Source organism: Melospiza melodia, chromosome 1, assembly GCF_035770615.1.
Source record: "Melospiza melodia melodia isolate bMelMel2 chromosome 1, bMelMel2.pri, whole genome shotgun sequence".
Classification (NCBI taxonomy): Eukaryota; Metazoa; Chordata; class Aves; order Passeriformes; family Passerellidae; genus Melospiza; species Melospiza melodia.
Window position 1 is genome coordinate 102,452,524 of NC_086194.1, and position 27,043 is coordinate 102,479,566.

General features: G+C 36.2%; 1 protein-coding gene across 5 annotated transcripts in view; it reads left to right on the plus strand.

Annotated features, from left to right (window-relative positions):
* The window catches only part of SEMA5A (semaphorin 5A), a 314,341-nt gene that overhangs the window by 204,142 nt on the left and 83,156 nt on the right, over positions 1–27,043 (plus strand). For all 5 annotated transcript variants that reach the window (XM_063162897.1, XM_063162890.1, XM_063162903.1 and 2 more), the window contains 2 exons: positions 14,050–14,257; positions 26,152–26,269. In XM_063162897.1, the coding sequence (XP_063018967.1) occupies positions 14,050–14,257; positions 26,152–26,269 (326 nt within the window). The remainder of the gene's footprint in view (positions 1–14,049; positions 14,258–26,151; positions 26,270–27,043) is intronic.

Genomic DNA, 27,043 nt, shown 5'->3' on the forward strand with positions numbered 1-27,043 from the left:
TTCCAACCAAAGAAGAAATAGTTAGATCATGGGAAGAAAGAAAAGTTTGAACCTTACATGAAACTCAGCTTCGACTCTAAAAATCCCAAAGTTGGATCACAAGAATTTGTCCATGATATATACAAGTTTTAGTGTCAGCTGTCAGGAAAAGAGTCATTAAATGGGAGATTCTACTGAACTCCTGGTTTTGTTGATGTTTACAAGCTTCTTCATTCTGCATAATTTTTCCTGGTAAACCTCAATAAATCCAGAGATTTACAACTAAGCATTTACAAGCAGTCCCACTAATAATCACTGGGGTTTTTTCCCCCTTGCTCTGGTCATTGGACATGGCAAATCTTAACAAGCTAAAGAATTTCTCAATAAAAGATATGCCTTACTTACTTTGTTATGTGTCTTGTAAGTCATCAAAATGTGAAGATGCTGGATTATATTATTTTGTGATATTTGTGAGAAGAATCATGTAATCTGCAGGTTGTATCACAAAAGATGGATTATGTTCCATGCATTTTACTTTAATCAAGTCACCGTGTAAGAGTCATAATATTTGGAGCAAAGAACTACTTGTTTACAGATTAATGCTTCTAATTTTTAGGGTTTTTTATTTTTACTTCTTATCCGATAAATCTTGGAAATTTGGTTCTATGGCTACATACCTTTAGAAGGAATAGCGATGACTGCAACCAGAATACCTTTAGGAGGAGTAGTGATGACTGCAATCATAGGCAAGTGGTGTAACCAGTGGTTTCATCACTTGCCTAGGAAATACACAAAAATTTTCAACCAACAAGCTCTGTGAGACTTTCTGGTTATTTCCAGATATCCTGGCTCCTAGAGTATTATATAAAGAATATAATGTAATGTGATTATATATGTTGTATACCATTGCTATGTATTGTGGTTATGGCTACTTTAATGTAGTAGGGAGAGTAATGAGATGAACAACTTCTGGTGAGAGGCTCTAAGACTTTTCTCTAATTCCAGCTTTGTTTCTGTTTCTTGTCCATTTAATTTCTTACTTAGTACTATTAGAAAACAAAATCAGCATCATTCTTTCCTGCTGTATTTCTCAGCAAAAGCTGTGTTTTACACTGAAATTGCTGCTGAGGTTCTATATGGATGTATGTACTGGATTCGACTCACCTAGGGACTGAGGCACAGGGGCATGTGCTATGCAAACTACAAATGAGTTTGAGTAGAGGACAGTTCCTGGAACTTTCTCTTCAGTCAAGTTGGTGATGCTTCTGGATCTGCACAGTATTCAGTTGTCTTTCTGACATTTCCAATTAAAATAACCATATATGGCTTGATTAAGAAATCAGGCAAGGTATGTTGTGGGTTATTATCTGACAAATAGTTTTCTCCACTTGTGCATCTAAATGCTTCTTTGATCTGGGCACTGAAAAATTTATTCAGTAGGAAAGCACTATCATATTCATAGCATGTGTTGGGTCCTACAAGGTATTTATTGTTTTGGTGGTACAAAGTAAGGCAATAAAAAATAATAGGAGTGGTAAGCACTCCCTGTCCAGTCAGATCCAATCAGAGTTTATATATCTCAACTTTGAAAGACTGGCAGGGATCCAGCGCTTCTATTGAATAGTAATTTTTTCCTTTGAGCACAGTGTGGCATTCTTCACTGCTGCTCTGTGTCAGATATCAAGCCTTAAATCCCACAAACCACTTCATCTTGTGATTAATATCTATATTTATTACCTACTCTACTACTTTGGTTAGAGGTTATACAACTCTTGAGACGTCCTCATCTCCATTATCTGAGAAGCCCAGTCCTAGACATTATTAAACATTTTAGAGGATCTCTTCAAAATTTGAAGTTTTCTTTTCATGAGAATTTGATGGGAAGTTAATATAGACTTCTTTGTTTGTTTTGTAGTCAATTTCAGCAACCAGTAACAACCTTATAGTTTTATTTCTTTGTCTTTTTAGAATCCAGGATATTAAAATTGCATGTCTCTTGACAAATGTAATGTTTCCCATTTAGAACCATAAGAAGTCTTGTGTCTTCTTTGCCTCAGGGCTTCATGTTTTGTGTGTGTATGTGTCATTTTTAGTGCAGTAAAAGCTAGATTTTGCCAAAACAAAAAAAGGGTCTGTAATTTCAGTATATTTCCAAATGGGCATTCTCTGGGATAGATGTTATTCACATCTAGCTCTTGATATTGGATCTGTTTAGTTATCATCTAACTGTATGTAGGGAGTAAAATTTCGGAAGTAAAAGAGTATGGTCAGTCACAGTCCTCTCAGCTAGTTGTATCTGAACTTCTGCCTAGCTTGTCCTAGTTTGTCTGGAAGTACAAACTAGGTAACTCCCTGTCCGCTAATACAACCTTAAGTACAGCCCTAAACAGCCCTTTCATGATAATTTCTTCTGATAGTGTTGTTTTGAAAGAAGAATTCATGTCCAACAGACCAAAACATTTGAGGCTTCTGAAGACATCTGATGGGAATCTTGGTACTGATAGTCTCACAGCACATGCTCACAGGTCAGTGTGCTTATTGGCAGCATCTGTGTGATTCAGATGTAGTAATAAATGTACAAGCAACACTGATAGATGTGTACACTTTGTTTTGTCCGTAGGTTTGGTGCCCCAAAATGGTCTTGGTATTCTATGTAATGTTGAATTTGACATTGTTGAAATCCATTCCTTTTCTAAGCTGGAAGAATGTGTCTTTTTATATGCCAAGTTATTTTAGTGTGATGCAGGACAAAAAAAAAGTTTTACTGGCCTTCTTTGAGGATGCTTACATCATTTTTCATGATTCTTGTATTTATTTTTATTGCTGAGTGCTTTTTTAGACAGAACTTGAATAATTTAAATAAGAATTCAAAATGAGAACATTGTTTGGTAAAATCAAGAAATGTTTGCTCGATGTTGTTACAAATCACGCCTTGATCTACATAGACTACTTGACATTTCCTGACATCTCCCCAAGGAAAAAAAGAAAAAGAATGTGAGGTACTAGAGCCAAGCTTGGAATTCTTGTCCATCATCTCTTTGCCAAGTCCTGAGAAACAGCTTTTTTTCCTCCAACTCATTAAAGCCTCATCTGAAGATTTTATGCTGTAGTTTTAACCATATCCTCTCTGCTTAAATTGCATTTCTTAAAAAAATGGCAATAATTAAAGTATTGTTATTCACATTTTAATATAGCTTCCTGGAGGAGTTAGAAATTATGATACCCTGTATAGGGACATGATCAAGTAGCCATGCATTGAGAAAACTGGATATATTTCTCAGGGATTATCTCTGCAATAAACACATCAGCACAAGAGAGGAGGGTCAGTCTGCTGCTGACATCGTCTGGGTGGCAGCAACATTTGTGGGGGCTATGTAGAGTTGAGGTTTAATTCCTCATAATGTTCAGAGTTCAAAGCCATTCCTTGCACCTCCTTGTTAAAAGATTGGTCCAGGAGAGAAGGGGTTGCTGTGGATGTGGAGGAGCCCTCCCAAATCCACTCACTGGAAATGTTTTAATGTACATGCAGAGCACACAGTTCCTGTAGCCATGCAGCCATCAAACCAAGTTGGTAGAGAATTCAGCTAGAGAGATTATGTCTTTTTCCCTGCTCCAAGGACTATTAAATTTTTTTTCCAATGTCTTTTTTAATTAAGTAGTAACTTCACAAAAAATCCCTAAGGACATGGAAGACACCTATTCCTTACAGGGCATAAAAAACCCCATGATTTTTCTTGGCTGCAACTGAGACTTTTCTGTCTTTCGTTCAACTATCTCCTAAATACTGAGGGAAAATAAAGTAACTACCTGTCACTGGTTTTGAATTTGTCATGGAATCAAATAGGTGGCCAAGCAAACAGCATAAGAAAAGAAGTTTCAGTAGGGAAATGTACCTGTTAAAATATTTGTGATTAGATATGGTTATAGTTAAATGAAACAGGAAGTGAAGTTTTAATTTTTTTCACTTTAGGTGGTGTTATTTTTCAGAATACTGTCCTTTCATATTTTCACACATTAAATCTATAGAAAAAAAGTTGGCAATTTAATCCAGATTTCACAAGTCCCCAAATTGTTTAATTAAAAAAGTTTCTTTATTATATATTATGCTTTCTTTACTAAAACTTTTATAATTTAAAAATAATTAGATGAGATTGCAAATAAAACATAGATAAGATATTTACTCCTTGATAAAGTCTTGAAAATAGATAATGATTTACCTCAGCAAGTAAAAGGAATGTATGACAGAATGAAACATTAATAAATGTTTTCTTATCAGTTATAGTCTGTTAAGAAACTGTAGCTGCCATAGCATTTGCTCATAGGTATTCTACAGACACATGTTACTTCTAAGTGGAGTGCATGAACTCTTATGGGTACATCAATCTTCAACACAGACAAAATGTTATGAATTTCTAGTTCAAGTCTGAGGCACATCTTTGGCAAACTGACAAATCTCTATAAGATTGGAAATAGAAGTAGTAGATAAAGATGGGTCAATGAGCATGATTCATTAAACATATATATATATATTGAGGTTGTTGAAATTACTTTTTTTTTTGGTTAGGCAAGAAAAAACATCTGGTCTAGAGCTAGGAAGGGTAAAACTTTGCCACTAGAGTATATGAGAATCCATCTAATAATCTGAGATAGTTTCATTTTCTTTGTGAAAGAAACAGACATAATTGATGTGGTGGCTGAGACATGTAATTCAGCACATACTTGTTATTTAGTATAGGTTCTTGCCTGGTCTTTTCCAGAAGATTGAGGAGTTAGAAGCTCCAGTTTGAGGACTTAGAAGCTGCAACTTTGTAGAAATAGTCTTCCAAAGCAAGGCATAGTGCATGCTGCTTGCTTTAGCTGCCAGTTGCTTTGCATCTTAGTCTCAAGTAGATCTGAATATCTGTTAAGAGCTTGAATTCTCTATTTGAAAGGTTTTTGAATGAGTCTGATTGGAGCTGGATTTAAATTCCAATTTGAGGCGTGAAATGACTGCCAAGAAATGGTACGAAATTGCCCTATTTCCTAAACTTTTTGATTCATTGGAAGTCCTACTGGTGGAAAGGTTACTTGTACCAATATATAATGTTTTACCCAATGGACTGGTGGATACTGTCTGTGCTAAAGGCAGGTATTTAACTCTTTGCATGGTAGCTACTGGAAGAAAGCTTTGCTAATTCAACTGCAAACTGACTATATCCTTGATGATTTTGAGACACTATACCACATGGGAATTTAATCTACAAGGGACAGAAGTATTCTAAAAATTGTTGAATGTTTACAAACTTTTCCTCTGGAGAACAGTTTCCTAAAGAGAGGATTGAGATGGTGATTCTCTGGATTTCCACTGATAGATACATTCCAAAACGGTTCTATTTTCGAGTGGAAACAATTTTTTTAGAATTTGATATTACTTTTTTTTAGAGACAGAGTTTGTTCTGCAATCATTATTGCATGGCATGGTATTAATTTCTATGTTCTTTCTGTCCTTCCAGACAAATGGCTTTGAAGAATGGTCTTTATTTTTTTAATAACTATTACCTATATCAACACTTTTTTTATTCAAAAGGTTCTTTAAGTCAATAGTTCAAATTTCTATTAAAAAGGATAGCCCATAAATATTCCCTTCATAAAATAAATATACATTAAATTTTGACATACAACCATGAGCAAGTCCTCGAGTTGAAGAGTTATGACTGAATTTCTCTTGGAATAACCACTGGGGCATTAAGAAGTTGCTAATAATTTTATAAGGTATGCAAATAGGTTTCGGTTAAAATTGCTCCTTTCAGATTCTTAATAGTGGATAAATGACTTAAATTCTCTCCCCTGCATGGAAGTCTGGGGATGTGTAATAGACCATCAGACCTCCTGTGTTGACAAGCATTATCAAAAATGTATCTCATTTCAGTGTTGATTTAAAATAATTTCCAATACTATAAGGAAGAACATCAATATTTACTTGAAATACAATAGGAAAGAGGGAATACAAAGGAATCAGAGCCAAAGACAATGAACATAAATCTAAAATATTATGTGTGCTTGCTTTTTATAGAGTATTGTTCAAAAATGCTGTCGTTGCATCCAAGAATTGAAAAACAAAACTGCACCAGATTGCAGAAATACTCGGGGTCTTACCCAGATAAGAATAATTTAATATAGAGTTTTTCTGTGTTTTTCTTCTACTGCTTCCAAAGCTCTCTTCTGAGAAAGAGTCAAACCTTTCCCATTTCCTAAGTTAAGCAGCTGTTTGGTGTTTGAAACCATTAATACACTAAGCACTGTGTGGTATAGCTGGTTGTATATAATTAAAATTGGCTTTTAATAAGTATATTAAATTATGCATATACCTTTTTAACACTTCTTTTTTTCTCCTTTCTAATTGCCAAGACATTGGACAACTGAATGTCCCATTTTGAGATTGCTATGTATTGCATATAGTTGGACACAAAGCAGGAAATTTTATTTCATTTGTAGCTGCTTTTTTTAAAATTTAAAGTATTAGCTTCCCTGCTAATTTTTGTTACCTTCTCTGTCTAAGAAATTACCAATAGAGCAGCAATGACCATGGACTTTCCTAAAAGCTTTTAAGCTGTGAAATTCAATGCTGTTATATGGCCAAAGATTCTTAGATTTTTGTTGCTCTCTAACTACGTAAACAACATCTGAAATGCAGAGCCCTTTGATATTGAGCATGGGGAAAGAATGATTTGGTTTAAATTCTGGGATGATAAAAAATTGACACACCCTGTTTTTCTTCCTGTAACACACCTAGAACAAAGATGTTTTCATGCCTGTATTTTACTTCACATGGTGACAAAAACTCCAACACTAAAAATATTCATGGTTTTGTACTAATGTCTCACATGAACAAAGTGCAAGATTTTTCAAGTCCCAGAATGTAGCACTTTTTAATTTTTTTTTTTAATTGCAGCAGTAATTTAATTTACTGAAATTTAATTAGATGTCAATGAGCAATGATTTATGAATTTTCCAGGTCACTTGCATACTTTTTTTTCCTTCAAGTATCCTGTAATGGAGTGAGAAAAACTAAGAGACTTGAATAATAAAATAAAAAGTTTTATTTTTAATAAAATAATGGAAAGCTTAATCTTTTCTGTTTCCTGCAAGTGATGGCACAGAGGGTAACCAAGATTTTGTGTAGCCATTTTGGTGTTTAAAAATAAATCTCAATATCAACCAGGCAGAACAATTTGCAACATTTCTCAGGGAAATGCAACAAAATGATTTTTTTTTATTTCCAGCTACAGTATGTCATAGAATTTTTGTTATACAGTTACATAATTGTTTTTTTATCTAATAAATGTCCTTTATATCTCAATTTCTCTTAATATCCACCCTTGCCTTGTTGTCATCACGATGATAATGACTTGTAATAGTAAGAAAATCACAATGGTTTATTGTTTAAATGATTCATTCATTCTCTGTTAAGCCCACAAAACAGAACATTCAGATTTTTAACCTCCATTTTTGTCTGATAGTTGTAGAAAAATCACATCTATATATTTTATTACACCATCAAAATATATTAAAAATAGAAAAAAAAATTAACTATCACTAATCAGATGGTTCAAGCAGGTTTCAGATGGAGAGACAAACATTAACCAGCTCTGAAAATAAAGAGAAATTAGAAAAAAGAAATTAAAATCTGCATCTTGATGAAGCATCACAATTACATATTCATTTTGAGATTCACACTTTTCCCTAAAGAAATAATAAATGTACATATAAAAATATTTGTAAAAATTAACTTAAAGTTGTAAACTATGGTCGGAATTTTAAAATCAAACTATATTATATTTATCTTCTGAAGCATTATAGAAGTATTATGCTTACCCATAGTATATATTTAATTTTTAAAGAAGAGTTGAAGCCCTGTCTATCACTTTCCTTTAGACTGGAGTATTCTTGTATTTCAAGTATAAGTATATATCCCAGAAACTTGCAGGTAAAAAAAAAAAAGAAGATACAGAGCATGGTTATATTATCTTGTCTTCTAAACACCCCCTTGCTTTAAACCTAATTGTACCCCACCCCCATGTGCAAAAACAGGTTATAGCCAAAGCTTTAATTATCCATATTCTACTGATGATTTTACTAATTTTAAAGTTATTTTTAGAAAGGGTGGAGAAGAGTAGGATTTAAACCCCATTGCATTCTCTGTACCATATGTGTATTTTTTGATGTTACACAGATTGCTAAATCATAATTCCTGGGCTTCCCCTTTTTAGGCTGAACCAGCTGCTGCATTTGCTGTTCCTGCATCTTTTTTTCTGTGTGGAATGCACTAAAACCCTTATGCAACCTAATACTTTCTGTTCATTGGAATGATTTTCTGCTGTTAGCCAAATGCACATTCTACTACGCAGTAGGGCTTTTTCCAGTTCCTCTGGTAGAGGAGAGCAAATATTGATGATACATTTTTTCATGGTGGCTGAATGGTTCAATCACCTTGAACATTCTTTGATGTTTTTTTGCTTTTGCACATTCAGTTAATCAGTTTTATATTTCAGTTTGTTATTCTGAAAGACATCTGCCTTGAAGATGACTCTAATGCCCTATTTTTTGTTGCTGTTGTTTCTATGGTGTTTAATACAAATGTTATATGGTTATTATAACCAGTGTTTATATCTACGTATGGATATTAATTACAAGATGTTTAGCATTAACAGATTTTTTCCTTTAATTTAAACAGTCTTTATACTGTCTTAATGCTTTTGTTTTTCAATGGGAAAAATTATTTGTATACAACTAATACTATGCGAAACCAGTGTCTAATGGATAAAATTAAATTACTTACTGAATATAATTTTCCAAAGTCTATTTCAAATTAGACTTCTTGAAAATATAAGTAATTCATATTTGTTTCAGCTACATTTGAAAATGTATTCTCTCAAGTCTCCATCTATTAGACTCCCTGGTCATTGTGCTACCAGATTGTTAAGTTTATCAATGAGTCTGTTTTCACATGTTATGACATACAGAGTAGAGTATTTCTTGCACAGGTGGTATCTTATTCAAGTCTAGTTACAAGCATCTCCTGAGGTTGCAAATGTTGCTTTAGCATCTGCGTGTTGTGTTGACTGCCCCTTTCCATCACACGGACCCCATCCTTCCACCTGATTAAGACATATTATTATTCTGAAGAATGTTTTGTGGGAATTTTGAAAAACAGACCTGTAGTTACATTGACTGTTTAAAGTATATTTTGCTGTTTCTTTAGATTTTTCTTGGTATATGTAAGGAGATTTTCAGATTTGTAAAGGCACCTTGTTGTGCTCAGAAAATGCAGGATTGTTTGTTAAGTCTTAAATACAGGCATACAGCTGTCCTGAAGAGATATTTGAGACTATTATTAGTTTATTTTGCTTACAACTCATTTAGTTTAGAAGACAGCAGTGATTTTAACTACATTAATGATATATGATACTGTAGGCTTCTCTTCTGAAAACTATTGGTTTGGATTCTGTCTCCTGGTGCTGGTTTAGTTGCTTTCTGGAGACCAACCCACTCTTCAAGGTACAATGGCGAGAGTTAAGATTGAAAGTTCTTCCCTCTCAAAAAGAAATGAGTAAAGATTTTTTCTCTTCTTTTGAAGAAGTGAAATGCACTTACTTCTATACTGCCTCGTGATGATTTGTTTGCTCAAAGAAAGCAGCAATATTTTGTAAACGTAACAGCTCATGTAAATATTTATTCTCCTTTATAGCAAGAGTTTGCTAAAGCTTCCTTGAGTGGTTTTATTTCTGTTAGGAAACTCAGGGAATTACAAGTTTATTAGTTTGTTGCATCTGCTGTTTGCTTTGTATGTTCATTTTCTGTTTCGTTGCCGGTACCACCAAAGATGTTATAATGATTCCAGCTGAACTCTTGCAGTGTTTTCCATTGCTGGCTATGATTTACACCTCTTACATCTTAAAATTATTTTTTGCTTTTAGAAATCATCCTTTCATTTTGTCCAATTATAATTTTGTTCTTTATAGACTTTATTGCCTCCAAGCATGTTCTCTAAAACTCTGAGGTTCTCCATGCAGTTCTTCATAGCAATATTTCAACAATAATTTTTCTCTTCATTCTCAGTGATTAGATTTCTAATGTTCAGTTGCTGGTTTTGCAAGTCTCTTTAAAACTGCTGCAGTACAAACTAACAAAGCACATTATTTACTCATACTCATCAATGTCATTGTCTTTTACTACTCCTCTATATAGTTGGCCATCCTTAAAAAAAGGCTGTCAGGTGTCTGGATCTGTCCCAGTATGTCTTGCTTACAGGATGCAAATATGCCATTCATTTGAATTCTTAAATGGCTGTTAGGCTCAGGCTTGACATTTGTGATGAAACTGCAGCTTTCCCTGTGTCTGTGGCAATAAAGTTGCATCCATTAAGTTGCTATGTGGTTACTAGCCTTCTCTGCTGTTTCTTGGCCGAAGTGGACACTTAGTTTGATTGTATAACTAAATATTCACTTGAAAGTTTATGACAGATCTAAAAAACTCCATGTCCTAGAGCCATGTTCCAGACTTATTTTTTCCCTACTTTTTTTACACCCTATTTTGCTTTGCAACTGTGGTGTGAAAATGGCCAGACAGACAACACTTTTGAAGATGGGACTTCTACAAGTTCTTTAGGAAATCTGCAGTCTTTGCTGGAGGCTGTGCACAGTGTTGCAAACATTGTAGTAGATTTGGAAACAAAACCCCTGGTTTTTGAAAGCGTGGAATCACTGGCTATGATTTTCCACTGTAAGGAAGTCTGATGTAGCCATGTTGCATGCTAGTATATTTTAAGGATGTTGATAGCTACACACCCTAGCTATGCACCATAGACTGGCGAACAAAACACAAATTAAATCTGTGCTGTCTCAAAGTTGTGGAGTGAAACCAGATCCTCACCCTAGTTGGCCTCCCAGGTGGTCCTTGCAAAATCAAAGTCATACACAGTAGGAATTTAAGGCAGAGAAGATAGGTTGCAGAAGTCAGAAGCAAGGGAATTTATTGAGGCACATCTCAGGTAACATTCTATTCCTTTTTGTTGGGTTTGCATATGACCCACATTGCTCCTGAGAAGAGCAGTGTTTTTTCCTGATAATCTGTGGCATCTCAAGCCCTGTTTCTTCAATTGAAGCTCAGTCAATTGTGACTTCCAACATTTCTGAGTGCTGATCCTCTTAGACAAGAAACGAAAAAGAAATGGTTTGGGAGATGCTGAAAGAGAGCAAAAGGAAATATGAGGAATGAAGAATGTATGCCAAGATAAGAAGGAAAAACAAGAACAATGACAGATGTCTTGGGGAAGGCATTAGTGCTGCAGTTCTCAAAGTGAGAATATTTTATTTCTTTCTGGGGTGGTATACTGCTGTAACCATGATCTCCAGGTCATACACTTGAATAAAAAGAACTGTAAGTTTGCCATCTATAATAAATGAGCCACATGAAACAGAAAGTATTTGTGTTTGATCATATTCTCCTGTCCAAAGCTGTATTTCTAAATTGAATGTGTTTGTAGGCATAGGGGAGGGAGGCCTCCAGTCATGTGTTTTTTCTCCTGGGGAAGGTGACAGCAAATGATTCAGTCTGTAGATGCCAGACCCAGCACAGTGGTAAGAAGAAATATTAGTCTGTAGAAGAAGCACATGCTGAATGCGTGTCTACCTGATTTTTGTCTCTTGCAGGAAAACTGTGACAAGCCAAGTACAATGTGTCGTGAATCATTCTGAATCTGTTGTCTGCCAGTTAGTATGTGATATAGAGTTGCACTGACTGATCTATAAAGCAATACCAATTAATTTACATCTATAAAATGATCTCACTGCTCCTTCTTCTTCTTAGTACATGTTTCCAACTTCTGTGCTCAAAAGAAAATAATTTCTCTTTAATTCAGTAATTAACACAGCGCTGTGGTTTAACCCCAGCCAGCCTCCATGTACTACACAGCCCCTCACTCACCCCACTCCCCTCCCCTCAGCACAAACCCAAAACACAGCCCCATACCAGCCACTGGGAGGACAATTAATTCTGGCTCAACCAAAACAGGGACATACAGGCAATGAAATTTTGGGACAAGTCTCAGACCATATTTTGACCATGAAACTTGCTGTAATTATAGTCAAGATTTTGCATCCAGTAATCATCAGTGCAAACATTGTTTGTTATGTTGTTGAGCTGAGCTGCTCATTGCTTAATTGTGGGGCAAATCTGACTGTTGGCAACAATTTAATTAGGTTTTTGAATATGTCTGTTTTAGATTGTTTGGGAAAAAAAGTAATCATCAAATTCGATATTTTAATATCAAAAAGGTTAATAAAAATTAAAATTGTCATTTACTGAAAGTTTTTTTCCTAAAAAATGGTCAAGCATGTTTATATCAAAAAAGGAGAAAAATGTAAACGGGTATATGAAGTGATTATGTTAAAACCTGAGAGGCTAGGCAGAAGATTTTAACATGCATACATGATTTGGTATGATCAAAATTTTTCTATGGACTAAGAGGAATCCATTTTATACACTGAGCTAATAATTTATGGTTTTCTAATTCATTTTGACTGTTTAATAGAATTAAATAATATTATGTAATGTTTATTATATCTTACACATAAACTTCCTATTAACTTCCTCTACTATTTGGTGTACACTCTCCTTTCCAGTACTACTCCAGGTCTTAGGATTGAATACTCAGTCTTTCTCAGGAAAATGAGGAGCTTTTAACAGTCATCTTGGTTCTCTCTCTTCTCTTTAGTTTTGGAGTCTATTTGAGGCTGCTTTTTTGTATTTTCTTACAGTTGCTTATTTGCTGTTCCTCACCACATCCCAGGCAAAGTCTGGGAATGTCGTGTTGCCCTCCCTCAGCCCCGTTACCCTGGAGGGTGCAGTGGCTGTGTAGGGGTGCCAGCCCTTGGCCTCAGGTGCCCCCAGGGTGGAGCTGGTGGGTGGGGGACACAGATGTGTGGCCACCAGGTGTTCCCTGCCATGGATAAAAGCAGTACTCGCCAAGCCAGGGCCAGCCACATCCTGAGAGTCTGCACTGCCAACTCTGAGCCAAACCTCTGGCCTTGTGCTAGGGATGGCAAGCCCCCTGTTCTCTGCACTGCAGAACAAAACATCCTTTTTGACCATGAAACTTGGCCTTCCCAAACATCCCCGTGCCATTATTATCAACTCAAAAGGGAAATCTTTCAAGACTTCAGGGCTTATCTCTGTGTGTGTTTGCAGTATTGGATCTTTAATACTTCCTTTTGCTGGCACATAAAAGATTACATAATGCTGCGGCTCCCTAAAATATTTATCAGTGTGAGAATGTGATCCTTTGTGTTCAGAACAAATGTACTTTGATATTTTAAAATTATTTTAAAACTTTGCAAGAGTGAGTCATAAATGTTATCATATACTCTGACATTGGTTTTCAATGCATTACTGTTTTTCCTGAGAAATCACATTAAGAATGGAAGTGAAGAGTGAATGCTAAAAGCTATGATTTTGCAGAGGTTAAAATCAGGATAAGTAAGAAGAAGGGGTTTAGCCTCATGCATTCATGTTCACCTAGATTCAAGACCTCCACATGTACATGTGCTTTATTAAATGAATGTGATACATATCTAAACTCCATAATTTTAACACAAAGAATACTAAAACAAACTGGGGAAATTATGGAATTTAATGCTTTTAAAACAATGCTTTCAATATAGTAAAGTGTAGGACAGTCCTGAAGACTGAAGTCAGTAACCCTTGGCATGAATGTGCATTTATCAAGCCAGACTTTGAAATCTTGTTTTCTTGTGACTCCTGCTCTGAAGGCTGTTCTGCACTAATAACTTTTTAACTTTTTTTTTCCTTTTTTTCTTTTTTTAATGCATTGCATCACATGAAAACAGCCTTTAGTTTTCTAAGTTCTTTTAACTGTACTATAATACCTAAGGAAACTTCAGTCAAAATAATCCTGCATTCTTAAGCTTCATTGAAAACATCCAACACAAAGATTTTTTTCACTGAATGACACCAAACAGGTAGAATTGCCAGTGTGATTTTTAGTAACTCATTTTCCTCTTGCCTTTTCAGACTATGGCACTATTAAGAAAGTACTTGCCCCAGTGAACCAGACTTCAAGCAGCTGCCTGCTTGAGGAAATTGAACTCCTGCCGAAAAGTCAGCGAGAGCCCATCAGGAGCCTTCAGATCCTGCACAGCCAGAGTGTCCTTTTTGTGGGCCTTCAGGAACATGTGATTAAGGTCCCCCTGAAGAGATGTCTCTTTTACAAAACATACAGGTATGAAGAATCAGGTAGCTTTATTTGACTGGAAAAAAATATGTGCAGGGGTTGGAGAAAAATGGGAAGGATAAATGTCTGCAAGTAGGAATCCAAATTAATTGTCTCTCTCAACAATTACTTCCTGTGTACCCTGTCTATCAAAAGTGGCTCTGAATACTTGTACTAACTTGTTAGGACTAGATGAGGCTCTCGAAGAATTGAAGTGTCATTATGTAGATTTTAAATTGTGAAGTGAAACAGTAAGAAATGTTTTATATAGAAAACAGTTATCTGGTAAAGTGCCATATAGCTGCTGGTTTAATATATTTAAAGCTTGGGACTTGAACAAATTTAGGGGTTTTTTTTTGTTTTTTTTTTAAAGCCATTTTATAACTGAATAAACAATATCTCTTTGAACTCAGAAACAAATTGGGTTGCATGAACTGAGAATCAAGAGCACTTGGAAAAGTGACTATTTAAAGGTAGTGTTGATCAGCAAACTGTAATGTAAAAATCTGATTATTCTACTAGGTAAAAGGGCTATGCAGCCAACAATTGTTCAACCAAAGAAAGAGGATAACTTACAAATAATCACTTGGTTGTAGACTGTATTATGATAGTTAAGGAACTTAAAGTTCAGCACACAACTTTTCAATAGGCTATCTGAAAATACATCTGAGCTGCAAAACATGCTACTGGAGATTGTTCATTTCATCCAGTTAGTTGTACCTTATCTTTGGTAGTGTGTTCCTGGTAATTCAGTGAGATTGTTTTGTGTTACATCACATGGACACTCGTGAACCAGTCATGAGGTTTTGAGAACCATGACAGAGACATGTGGTTGGTTTTTTACCTTGTTTTAGCTTCACCTTGTTTAACATATATTCCTCTGAAAAACTGGGCTTTTAAAGGAGGTAGAAAGGCTGCCAGTTGCCTCTCTTGGCTGCTACACTTAGGCTCACAGAGAGATTATTTGTGCACAGAGATATTATTTGTGCACAGAGATATTACACCTCCCCTAAAAGGCAGCGTGACCATTCACAGGTAGGACATTTCTGGCTGTCACAGGGACCACACAGTTGGTCACAGCAGGGAGGTGACCACGGGACATAGGTGTAATAAAGGTGTGGCTTGGTGACAGTGGAAGGACATTTCCAAGGGACCTGGCTCACCATGGGAATTTGTACCATGCAGAAAGCCAGTGAAAGGCTACTGGGTTGAAAACAAGACTGAAGGTAGAGGTGTGCCCTAGAGAACCTGGTCCCTAGACCAGGGAAGGGAAGAATTCTACCTTTCAGTTTTTTACCAGCCTGTTTTTTGTTTATGCTGTCTTATGTAGCATATTTTTGGCATTTTCTATTGAAATAGAAGAACACTTTAGGCCCCATTGGAAGTCCTGCAAAGCTTACTTTAGGGAAAAGTTTTATATGGGCAAGTCTCTGCTTCAAGCATTTTCTTGGCTTAGTGGACTACATAGGATCAAGTTTCAGTTTCCATGGAAATTTCATCTTTCCTTGCTTCAGAGAGCTGAAAAAGGATGTGTGGTGGTGAGTATTTACACCAAGCCTGTAGTCCACTTTGGACATTTCAAGGCTGGTGCCTCACTTTGTTTGTAATGAGGAGTGAATGCCCAAGGTCCCTGCTACCTCTGTTTCTCTCAGGACAATTCCAAGGCGTGTCAATTTTATTCCAGCTGCAAAGCCCAAACATGCTTCTGCCCTTGCAGGGTAGGACTGCTGTTTCAAATCCCAGACCCCATGCGTGGCTGCAGGCTATTCATTCCTCTCCCTGTGTGAGCACTGGGATCTAATTGTCTGATTTTTAAAATTTCTTTTAGAACAAAAGAAAACAAAACAAAAAGAAGGGGTGCCTTTTCCATTTTATTGAGAACAGTAGTTAAATGCCTCAAATACTGCTCAAATGATAATTTATTCCTCTGCCCAGAGGTATATGAAGTCTCATCTTCCAGTGGAATGATTTATTTAAAAGGAGATAAAATGATTCCTTGTGGGGTTTTTCAATCATGTCTTTTGTAGTTGTATGACTTCTCTTGTAGTAATTAAATATTCATTGCACCAAAAGGCTTGCCATCCTTGCTTTCTTCTTGGTTAAACAGTTCACCATCAATTCTAGGTCTGTTTTGTGAAAAAGGAGAGGATTTAGAGATGTGATCCAGACAAAAAAAAGGAATTTACTTGTCATCTATCATTAGGGACTCAGATTATTTGAAGAATGCAGATGTAATCTTTCACTCACCTATAATTTAGTTTTGCTTTGACTAGTTTCTTCCTGGCTTATGCTGGATTTCTTTTTTTTTTTTTTTTTTTTTTTTTTTTTTTTTTTTTTTTGCATGTGGACAGAATACAAGTAGATTACTTGGAGCTATACATTTTTCCAGGCATTGAAACATCTAAAACTTGCTCATTGCGTTTCTGGTGCTTTAATACTCACATTCTTCTATTATGTTGCTAACTATTACCTCTATACTGTAGCAATGGGAAAAAAGAATAATGGGTAAACGTTCCCTAAGGTAATGCCTTGGAGCATAGTGGTTTTTGGGGATTTTTGTATTAATATTATTTTATGTATTGACATTTATCATACTTTGGTCTGTATAACTGTGCCAAAGCTTCATTCTGAAATTCCATCAGTGATAAATTGCATCAGTAACTGGAGTCTCTTCCCCAGATCAAGGACATGCGCTCTTCGTTATCCACTTCACATAATTATTGAGGAGTGGGCCATGCTTGTGTATGAATAACAGCCTTTAAGAAGTCAAAATGTTGAAGAGTGCTACCTCACCTGCTCCTTTTGTGTAAATGGCAGAGTGCTCAGTGCCTAATCATATCTAATCTCTTTGTTTAGGTTTCTTGCTGGCTTTCAGACAATACAACTTCAGTCCCTCTGTTGAGCAGACTCTTTCATGAGCTAATATCTCAATGCCGAGATAATTTTCTTGAGATTGTCCGTTGTAATTGTTTTTCATTATTCCTTGCTTCATCTTCCCACAGTAGCCTCTAAAACATGTGTTGTTGCTTTTATTTGTAATTTATTATGTCTCTTTAATAATCACTCTAATATGCTCTGCAGATCAGAAGTCTGTTCCTCCAGCACTTTTCAGTGGTGGAGAAACCCTGTGACCTGCTGCTGCTCTGACAGATATTCCATCTGCTTCAGCACACTCCAGTCATGATTCTATTCCTATAAATACTGCTAGCAAAGGCTCTTGAAAATATATTTGGAGGTGAATGTTTTGGGGGGTTTTTTGTTTTGGTTTTTTTTGGAATTTTTTATGTTTCTTTTTGGTCTTTTTTTTTTTTTCTTTTTTTTTTCTTTTTTTTTTTTTTGTGTTTGAAGTGCAGTTTTCTGCACTTTATTACTGTGACAGCAGACCTTACCGTGGGCAAAACCTGTTGTCACACCCATAGTTTAGGTTGCTCAGCACTTTCCATTATGCCCTGTTGATTATGCCCATCATTCATCAGTTTCCCATGCCAGTTATTTGGATTGCCAGTTTCCATGGGGGGCAGGTGGAGGATATCTCATGCAGACTTCTGCCAATGCCTGAACAGTTTTGAACATCCTGTCATAATTGTGCTGGTTTTGAGAGTCAGCTAGAGAAAAGTAATTTGGGATGTGCCAGTACTTTGGAAAATCAGTTCTCAAAAAAACCTGCCATCTTCAAGGTGCAGGAAGCAGCAGAGCAGTGACATAAATTCGGTTTTCCTTAAGGAAAATCTCTAAGGTTTGACCAGGTTATTATCACCTAGGTATTGCAATTCACACATTTATCAAACTTTTATAGAAATCCATCAATGAGATTCACTGGAGCTGTTTTCACAGATGGATTCTCCATCTATCTCTACTTCTTCAGAGTTGAGTAGTCCAGGCATGAAGCACAACTGACTTTTAAATATGTGCTAATTAACTCTAATGCGAGATAAACAGAATAATTATGACGATAAGATAACATAAACTCTCTAAAATTTCAGTTTCTGTGTTTCACTTTGAAGATTCTATGTATCCATAATGAGGAATAAGATCTGTAGTATGGGGATAGAGACTCTGTACCCTGAATCAAAGAAACAGCTTTCTTTTGTTGGCAGCTGTAGCCTTCAAAAACAACCCCTGGTGGCAGTGATTTTTTTCTCGGGCAAATTTGTCAAAGTTATACTTTATACTGGCATTTTCAGTGCATTAGTTCTGAAAGGACAACAGAAGTCTATATCAGCCCAATGTTCTTTAAAATCTTACCAAGCAAGGGTCAAGGATTGGTATTTCTGATGGAAGATAGATTTCACACACTTGAAAGGCTTGAAACCTAATCTTGCTATGATGTTATGTCTAAGTAAATAAATAGTGCCATCTGCTAAAAGCTGTACAAATAGTGACTTCTCTGACATAAAAAAACCTGCCAACTTCTGGAAATTTTTTGAGTATATTTTTTTACAATATATACCTAAAATACTACTAGGTCACAAGCTTGTCTTGCTAAGTAATATTATCATAGCTATTCTACTATAACTAACCTTTTGCTCTTTGAACTTCTTTGTTCTTATTTTGGTGTCTTTGTGAGCCTTCAGTTAAGCAATCTGTACATACAAGAAAACTCTGTCAGCAAAATGCTAAAAAGAGTACTGAATTAACTAATAGAAGAAAACAATATATTTATTTCATTCCTAGAAGTCCAGTAAGATCATTGATTTAAGTATTTCAGCCACTTTTGCATTCCTTTATTTTGCCCTAGCTGTAGATTTTGCATCCTCAGAAGTACCCTCACACTCAGGAACCTGTTTTCCTGGTAACAAACATTCTATAACATTAAATAGTAAAATAATTATTCCTATATACTGATATAGGGTAGCTATACATTGACAAGCTAATAACAAGTATGTGGTCTAAACCATTGCTAGGTGGTCATGTGTCCAGGAGAGCTTGCCAACAAATGGGATTGAAATTGCTCTTTGGAAATAATCATTCCAAAGTATTTCTTTTTGGGTATTCAGGTGGATTTCCTGATTTCAAAATATGCAGGCTTTATTCGAGTTTAAATATGAGAAGTCTGCTGCTGCATTATAATGGCAGAACCACATGAGGACTGATCTGAATTAGTGATTCCAGAGTAATATTCCAGAATCAGAGTCCTCATAAATTTCCCACACTGGGATAAACCATACTCCTGTCTGCAAGCCTAGATTATAAGCACATATTAAAAATGGCAGTTCTTTTTTTTGGGTATGAGATACACTGAAAAGTTATGTTCAGTAGGTGTCAACTTACAGACACTATTAAAGTTAGCAGAATTATGAAATAAGCAGTTTTAAGTTTTTTGCCCTCAAAAGTAGTAGAATATTAGTCCCATACTGCAGAGGGAATAGCTTGACCTTTTCTGCATCTGTGAAGATGAAAGCTTTTGCAGAAAGTGTCTATCTGTCCTGCAAAATGCATTAGAGACAAACTGTTCATTTACATTTTGCTGCCCCTGAAATTTTAGTGGCAACCCTTTAAAGTGTGATCTATGTATGTATGTATTGTGTTGTAAGCAAATATTTTTGTCAAACAAGAATTTTACAGCCTCCTCCCAATTTATTTCTTGAAGTAGCCTTATGAAGGAGAAAAAATGTGTTTTGCATTTAGTTTGCAAAGATGTAAGTAAACCAGATAGACTTGACTGCATATTTGCAATTCAGATTTTATTAGTAGGATATTGTTTTAAACAAAAAAGTGACCTAAGAAAGAAAAATTTAAAACAGTCCTGTGGTTTTCATATATCATTATGTAATTAATTTTGTTGCTTTAAAATATCAAAAGATTCAGGAATTCTAGGTTCAGTGTGTTTACTCTTAGTAACTGTAGTTCTTATGGGCAAGTTCATGAAGTGGGGGTTGGACAAGTGGACAGTGAGGTGGGTAGGGAAATGGCTGAATGCCAGCTCTCAGAGGATTGTCATCAGTGTCACAGTCTAGTTGGAGGCCTACTGGTGTCACCTAAGGGACAATACTGGGCCCAGCATTGTTTAACTGTTCATCAGTGACTTTGCTGAAGGGACAGATGTCTGTCTCCCCAGCAAGTTCTCTGATGACACAAAGCTGGAGGAGTGGCCGATACTCCAGAAGTCTGTGCAGCCCTGCAGAGGGACCTTGGCAGGCTGGAGAGATGGGTGGAGAGGAACCTTCTGAAATTCAGCAAAGGCAAGTGCAGGTCCTGCAGCTGGGGAAGAATCATCCCAGGCTGGAAAGCAGCCCTGGGGAGAAGGTCCTTCTAGACCTATTGGACCAGTTATCCATGAGCCAGCCGTGTGCCCTGTGGGCCAGGAAGGCCGGTGGTATCCTGGCCTTCCTGGCCTGCCAGGGCACATGGGAAGAGCCGTGCCAGCAGCCAGGGGAGGTGATGCTGCCGCTGTAGTCTGGTTAGGCCACATCAGGAGTGCTGTGTGCAGTTCTGGACTCCTCAGGACAGGACAGACATGGAGCTCCTGGAGTGTGTGCAGCGGAGGGCAGCAAAGATGAGCAGGATCTGAAGCATCTCTTCTCTGAGGTGAGTCAGGGAGTTGGATCTCTTCAGCCTTGAGAGGAGAACACGGAGAGGAGATTTATCGATGGGTATAAATATCTGAAGGGAGGGTGTTGAGAGGACGTTCTGAAAATTGTCTTTCACATTTGATCCATATCTAGTTACTTGGAGGCATCAACATTCAGTGAATTGTGTAATATGAACAACTTTTATACACAAATTTCTGATTCTGGATTTGATGGAAGGACCTTGTGGGTTGAAGGCCGCTATTTTCAGTGATTTTGCAAGATTGAATTGTATCTAAATGTATTCGGAGTATGCTACAAAAATTAAAATTAGAGGAAGCAATGGTAGTCTGCTCAGAGTGTCTGAGATGATTAAAGGATTTGATTTTCTTACCAGTTCAGGTGAGAGTTAAGCAGTATTCTCAATATTTGACATGCATCTTAGCTTGAGCTACTTGGGATTTTATAAGTTGTGTCCCTACCATTTATCTTCTTCTGGATCATTCATCTGTGTCTTTAGATGCCCGTTCTTCATTGCACACACATATATATGTATACAGCTGCAAAACCAGTAGTAATGAAATCACTGATAGGTACCTTTGTCTGGTATCACATTCATGTATTCATTCAGCAATGGATAGAACTCTGCATCTGGAGCATGAGACAGGCTTATAGCTTCAGTTTTCTGTTTGAGTTTGCAGTGATGAATCTGTCTTCTGCAAAATAAGATGATGACCCTGGTTCAGTTTCTGATATACAAAGTGTCAGGTCACATTTGGTGGTAATGAGGACTATGTAGGCATGGATATTTCAGTAGAAATTATTGAAAGGGTCAGGAGACTCAGTTCTTTGAAATGCTGTGTATAGGTAAAGACAGAAAAATGTTTCTTGAACAGTCTCAGAAGATGCACCTCTTGCATTTATATATATTGTATGAATAAAATGTTACAGTTCAAGAGGATACCTGATTAGCACTTTCATATTCATATGGGAATATATTTCCACCCTCAAAATAAATTGATAATCTCTTTGAAATTAATGATATTATGATATAGTTTTTAAACTTAAGGGGTTTTTTGTTCTTTGCAACACTCATAAATTCTTTTTAGTCTGAAAGTCTATTGGATTTTTAACATATTTTGCTCTGAATTGTGTTTAATTCTGCCTTATTTTCTGACTCAATAAATCATCTCAAATGTAACTGAAGTAGGACAATTTTTCTGACCTACTTGATGATAATTTTAAAATAGCTGAAGAATAACCTGACTTTTGCTGACTTGCTTTAGAGTGAGGTGGCTTACGGTTAGCAGTCAGTCAAAACCCATTGCTAAAGTGTAGCACCACTGCCAAATGTGTGCCTTGCAGGAGACACACTCTGCTACCTATCATTTACATTTGGGAAAAAAATGTGAAGTCACAACACAGAGCAAAATTAGCATCAGTCAGGAGAAGCCAAAGGCTGTTGAATGTTCTTGCAGAGAGTGCTGACTTGATAGGGTAAGTGGCATCAAGATTCTTCAAATGATACAGTTTAATTTAATTCCTGAATTTCCTTCCTGGACAAAAGTGCCAATTTTAGCAGTGCTGGGACAAATCATGTGAAGTCTTAGAGATGTGAGCTGGTGCCGACTGGGATTAACAGACAAAACACTCATTCTCTGCTGAAACTGAGATGTAAGGTATACTTCCAGAGACAAGATGACAAAATATATTATCCAGCTCTGCTATTTGCCATGTGACAGTCTGAAAGGGCCCTGTCAAACGAAATACCTAATACCTACTTTAAAATTTATGTAGTTTTTCAATAGTGGCACCTAAAATGACTTTAATTTAGACAGAGATCTGTGAGGAAAAGGAGATAAAGATCTATAGTGGTATCTGATTTTTGACATTCCTTAGTTACAAAAAATTGACATAAATTTGACAGCCACCTTCTATAGTTTCATTTGTTATTTCATGTACACATTGAAGCTGTTCCTCTTACTGCTGTGTCTTGGGAGAGAGGTTCATGAAAAAAGACTTAAACAGTATGAAATTTTCTTAAGGACACATAACTGCAAATTAAGTCCCTTTCAATTTCCCATTTCAGGTAGAAGTTACGATTTTTTTATACTTACAAGCTTTATTCTATCTGATTTTTTATCTGTTAACTTATTTTTTTTATCTGTTTCTCTGTTTTATCTAGGCATAGGAGATAAAAATGATTAGCTGCTTGTCCTCACACATTAAATCAAAGGAATCATCCCTCAAAGAAAAGAAAATGGTTTTAAAAGGTGACATAATTAGGCAGTAAAGATAAAACCTTACCCTCATATTACCTCGCTCTTTTACATTTTAAAGAAACTATGTCCGCTTTTCAGAGATATAGGTGATCTGACAAAAAGAAATAAGAAAACCCTGTGAGATGTGAGACAGGGTGGAGAACAGAGAAGAATTGTTGTGCCAATACCTGAGAACAGGGCAGCTATTTAAGTCAGGTCCTGCCACATCTCTTGAATATGTCTGACACAGTGAGCTAAAGGAGGTTGATGATACTGAATTACAGTTTTCTTGGTTTGTTTTTTTTTTTTTTTCTGTCTGGATATAAGATTTAAAAAATCAAACTATTTATAATATGAGACTTAAACATAATAATGTCTGGGACAAACAATTAGCACATTAGTGAAAAAAATCTCAGCAAAACTAGAGTTTCTCATGTGAGGAATATTTCTCTGAAAATATTTCTTGCTGCTTTGTTTGAAATAGTTCATATGTTTAGAGGATTAATTTCTGTATTGTAGTGTAAAGAAAACTATGATTGAAGAATAGTAATGCCTCTAATTTGTGGAGGAAGTTATTCCTCTTGTCATCTGCATGAGGTTAGCTGAGTTACTAACTTCTTAAAATGATAATTTTCATGTGCTCAGTGGATCTTTTTAACAAATTCTGAAAAGATTCACCTCATTGTACCTTGCTGCAGTGCGGTCCAAACCTGGTCAGTTACTGGAAAAACCCCACTCAGTGTTCACAGAGTGATCAAACATTCTTTGTCATAGCAGTACAAGAGCTTTCTTTTCTTTCGTGGAACTAGGATCTGTTCTGATACCAGAAAAATGTAAGGATAGTCAAAATATGCTTCTAGCACCTTTCTTAAAACTTCTGAGTGACTTATAATGAAAGTTGCAAGTCTTTCTGATTTGCTTGATTTGTAGTAAAGTGAAAACAAAAGCAAAAGAGGATATGGGGTCTAAGACCAGAGTGGGAGAAGGATCAGCTTACTCCCACTAAAGAGGGAGTATGGTTCTAAGTGAAAGCATATTTCAAAAGACTTTGAAATATTTTTGTTTTTAATAAAAAGTTTCTAAAGCATAATAACTGAGTTTATAAATATGAACACTTTGAAGTTAGAAAATTGACCACTTCAGCTTTGAGGCACACATTGTCATTTCAGTGTTACCATTGCTAACATTGCCAGTTGTGCATTGTAAGCCTTGAATTTGTTTTTGTATTATTTTCTCATCAAAGACATGCTTTATCGGAGATACTCAGAAGGAGAATACTGTACATAACAACTTGCAAACTTTGGAAGACCAAGACACTTAAAACTTCCCATAATTTGCATTAATGTTCATCCTCACTTTCTAGATAGTTAAATGGAAACGTGTAGCCTGAGTTACAAAAGCGCTAAGCGCTCACAGCTGCAGGAGCCAACAGTGGGAACTCTCTTCTGAACAGCAAATTCCCTAAACAAGCAGCTTTATCTTTGGGCTGGAATCCTGATTAGGGGTATCCATACCCATTTTGACTGTTATGCCTCTTAGATTGTGCTCCTTTTGCAGATGAGAACTATGCTCCCACATGGTACTGGTAATCCACATTGCCAAGTGGAATGTGGAAGTGAATTCTTTGAAATTTATAATTATGGTATTTTGGAATAACACTCCAGGGAATTAGTAACTCTGCATTTGGTCAGGTGTTAACATGGAAGTACATGAAGAGGGCCAGAGATAAATAGAAATATAAATAAAACACATATATTAGTTAGGACAGAATCACATAACACTTGAAATTGGCAGGGGTCTCTGACGGTCATCTGGTCCAGTGCTTGCTGGGCCTCCTAGAACCAGTTTTCCAGGGACGTGTCTGGGTGGCTTTGGCATATCTCCAAGGAAGGAGATTCCAGAAGCTCGCTGGGCTATCTGTGCCATTGGTCAGTCACTCTTTCTGCAACAGTGTCTTCTGATGTTGAAGGCTCCGGTGTTTCAGTTGGTGCCCATTGTCTCTGGTGCTGTCACTGGGTACCACTGAAGACCCTGGATCCTTTTCTTTGCGTTCTCCCTTTAGGGTTTTGTACATATTGATGAGATCCTCTCTGAGCCTTCTCTTCTCTAGGCTAAACAACTCTCCCAGCTCTCTCAGCCTCTCCTCACTGGAGAGGTGCTCCTGTTGTTTAATCATCTCTGTGACCCTTCAGTCAACAGATGTGATGGGAACAGATAATTAAAGAGAGAAGGATAATGCCCATGGATTTGAGTTGAACAAAAATTATCAGTCTAACATTTTTTACAATCTAGAAAAAATGTTTAAATGCATTATTTTTTATGTGTAATTTACAGGTATTTTTGCAAGTGTTAAACCAATTATATTGTGCTTCACTATAATGGGTGTTCCACCTCCTCTCTTACGGATCTTTAGCTATGAAGCTGCAGACCTATTGCCTGGAATGTTGACGCTAGACCTTAGCAAGAGAAGCCTGCTATTTATTAGAGAAATGAACTGTATTTTTCTACAGTGGATGTTTCAGAGTCTGTATTAAACTGGACTACCATCCTTCTCTGTGATCCATTTCTTTCCCTCTTTATGTGCCCTTAAGAGAGAGTGTTGAGTGCAGCATGTGATATGTAAAAGGTGTGATGGCAGCCACCAGTGCCCCTTTGAACTAACTTCCAGAAATTTTATACAAGTGCAGAAAACAGATCAGAAAGTTTTCTAATTGATTTCAGAGAGCAGACACTGTCCTCTGATTTCTGAAAAAGATGATATCTACAATTCCAAAACTAACAGAAAAGACTAAGAACTGTAAGCTCTTGAAATTTTTACTTGGGGCAGACAATTTACCCTCTGTATGAATTTCTGTAATTCTCTAGTAATTAAGTACAGCAATCAGTCAAGACAGCATACCATGCATGCAGACAGAAATTCAGCTATGCACTTAAAATAAATCCTAGCTTTGTATAGGAATTCAAATTAATTTTTCCTCTGATTTTTGTCATTTTGTCTGTGCCATATCACAACAGGGATGAATTTCACTATCTTCCTATGAAGTACCAAGAGATGCTGCATAGTTATTTAGAAGTCTTTGGTCAGTACAAATGAAATAAATGCCTTGGTTATCTGATTGGTTTTCATCCACAGTGCATGCATTGGATCCCAAGACCCTTATTGTGGCTGGGACATGGTGATGAAGAAATGCACAACACTGGAAGAGAGTCTGAGCATGAGTCAGTGGGAGCAAAGCATTACCGTGTGTCCAGTAAGTCCAAATGCATTCATTTGTCTCTTGAAACCTTTGATTCTATGTGAATTTCATGAAAATGAGCTGGCATCGATTTTTCAAGCTCAGAAAACTGCATTTAATGTCATTTTCCTTTGGTTTTCCCATCAGATTTTAGCAGAATACCTAGTTTCTTTTCTATTTCTTATTAAACTACTTCTATGATAAAGTTATTTAGAGTAATTTCAAAGAGTGGTTGTTTTTTATCTGTAATGTCTATTTTCCCACCTTGAAAACGAATGTTTTCTAAGATTAGTGATATTGACATATTTTTCCCTGCAGAATTTTTCTCCATTATGTCCTTTGAAAACATTTAATCTCTAATGGTAAAATCTTTTCTTTTAGGATTATTATTGGTAATATAAAAAGCCAAATAACATCTTCTAAAGTCCACAAATTGGAAAGCTGATTGCCATGAGTTAAGGCTCACACACATTAACAACAGAGATGATAATTACTATAAATGCAAGGTTCACATTTACAGTGGCTTAACACTTCTCTTTAAAAAAAATATTTTGAATAAATTCAATATAATATAAAAACACCAAAGAACTTGATATGTATCTCTTGTTTTAAATTTTATTCTGTTTTTTTTTTTAATATTCATTCTTTTCCCTCACTCAAAAGCATGAAAAAAGAGGGATTTTGTGCTATTGAGCTTTTTTTTTTTTTTTTGAGATCCTTGCTGCTTTGTCCTTCTGCCCATAAGGAGGGAGCCATTCCAACTCAGTTCTACTTTCATTCCTAGTAAGG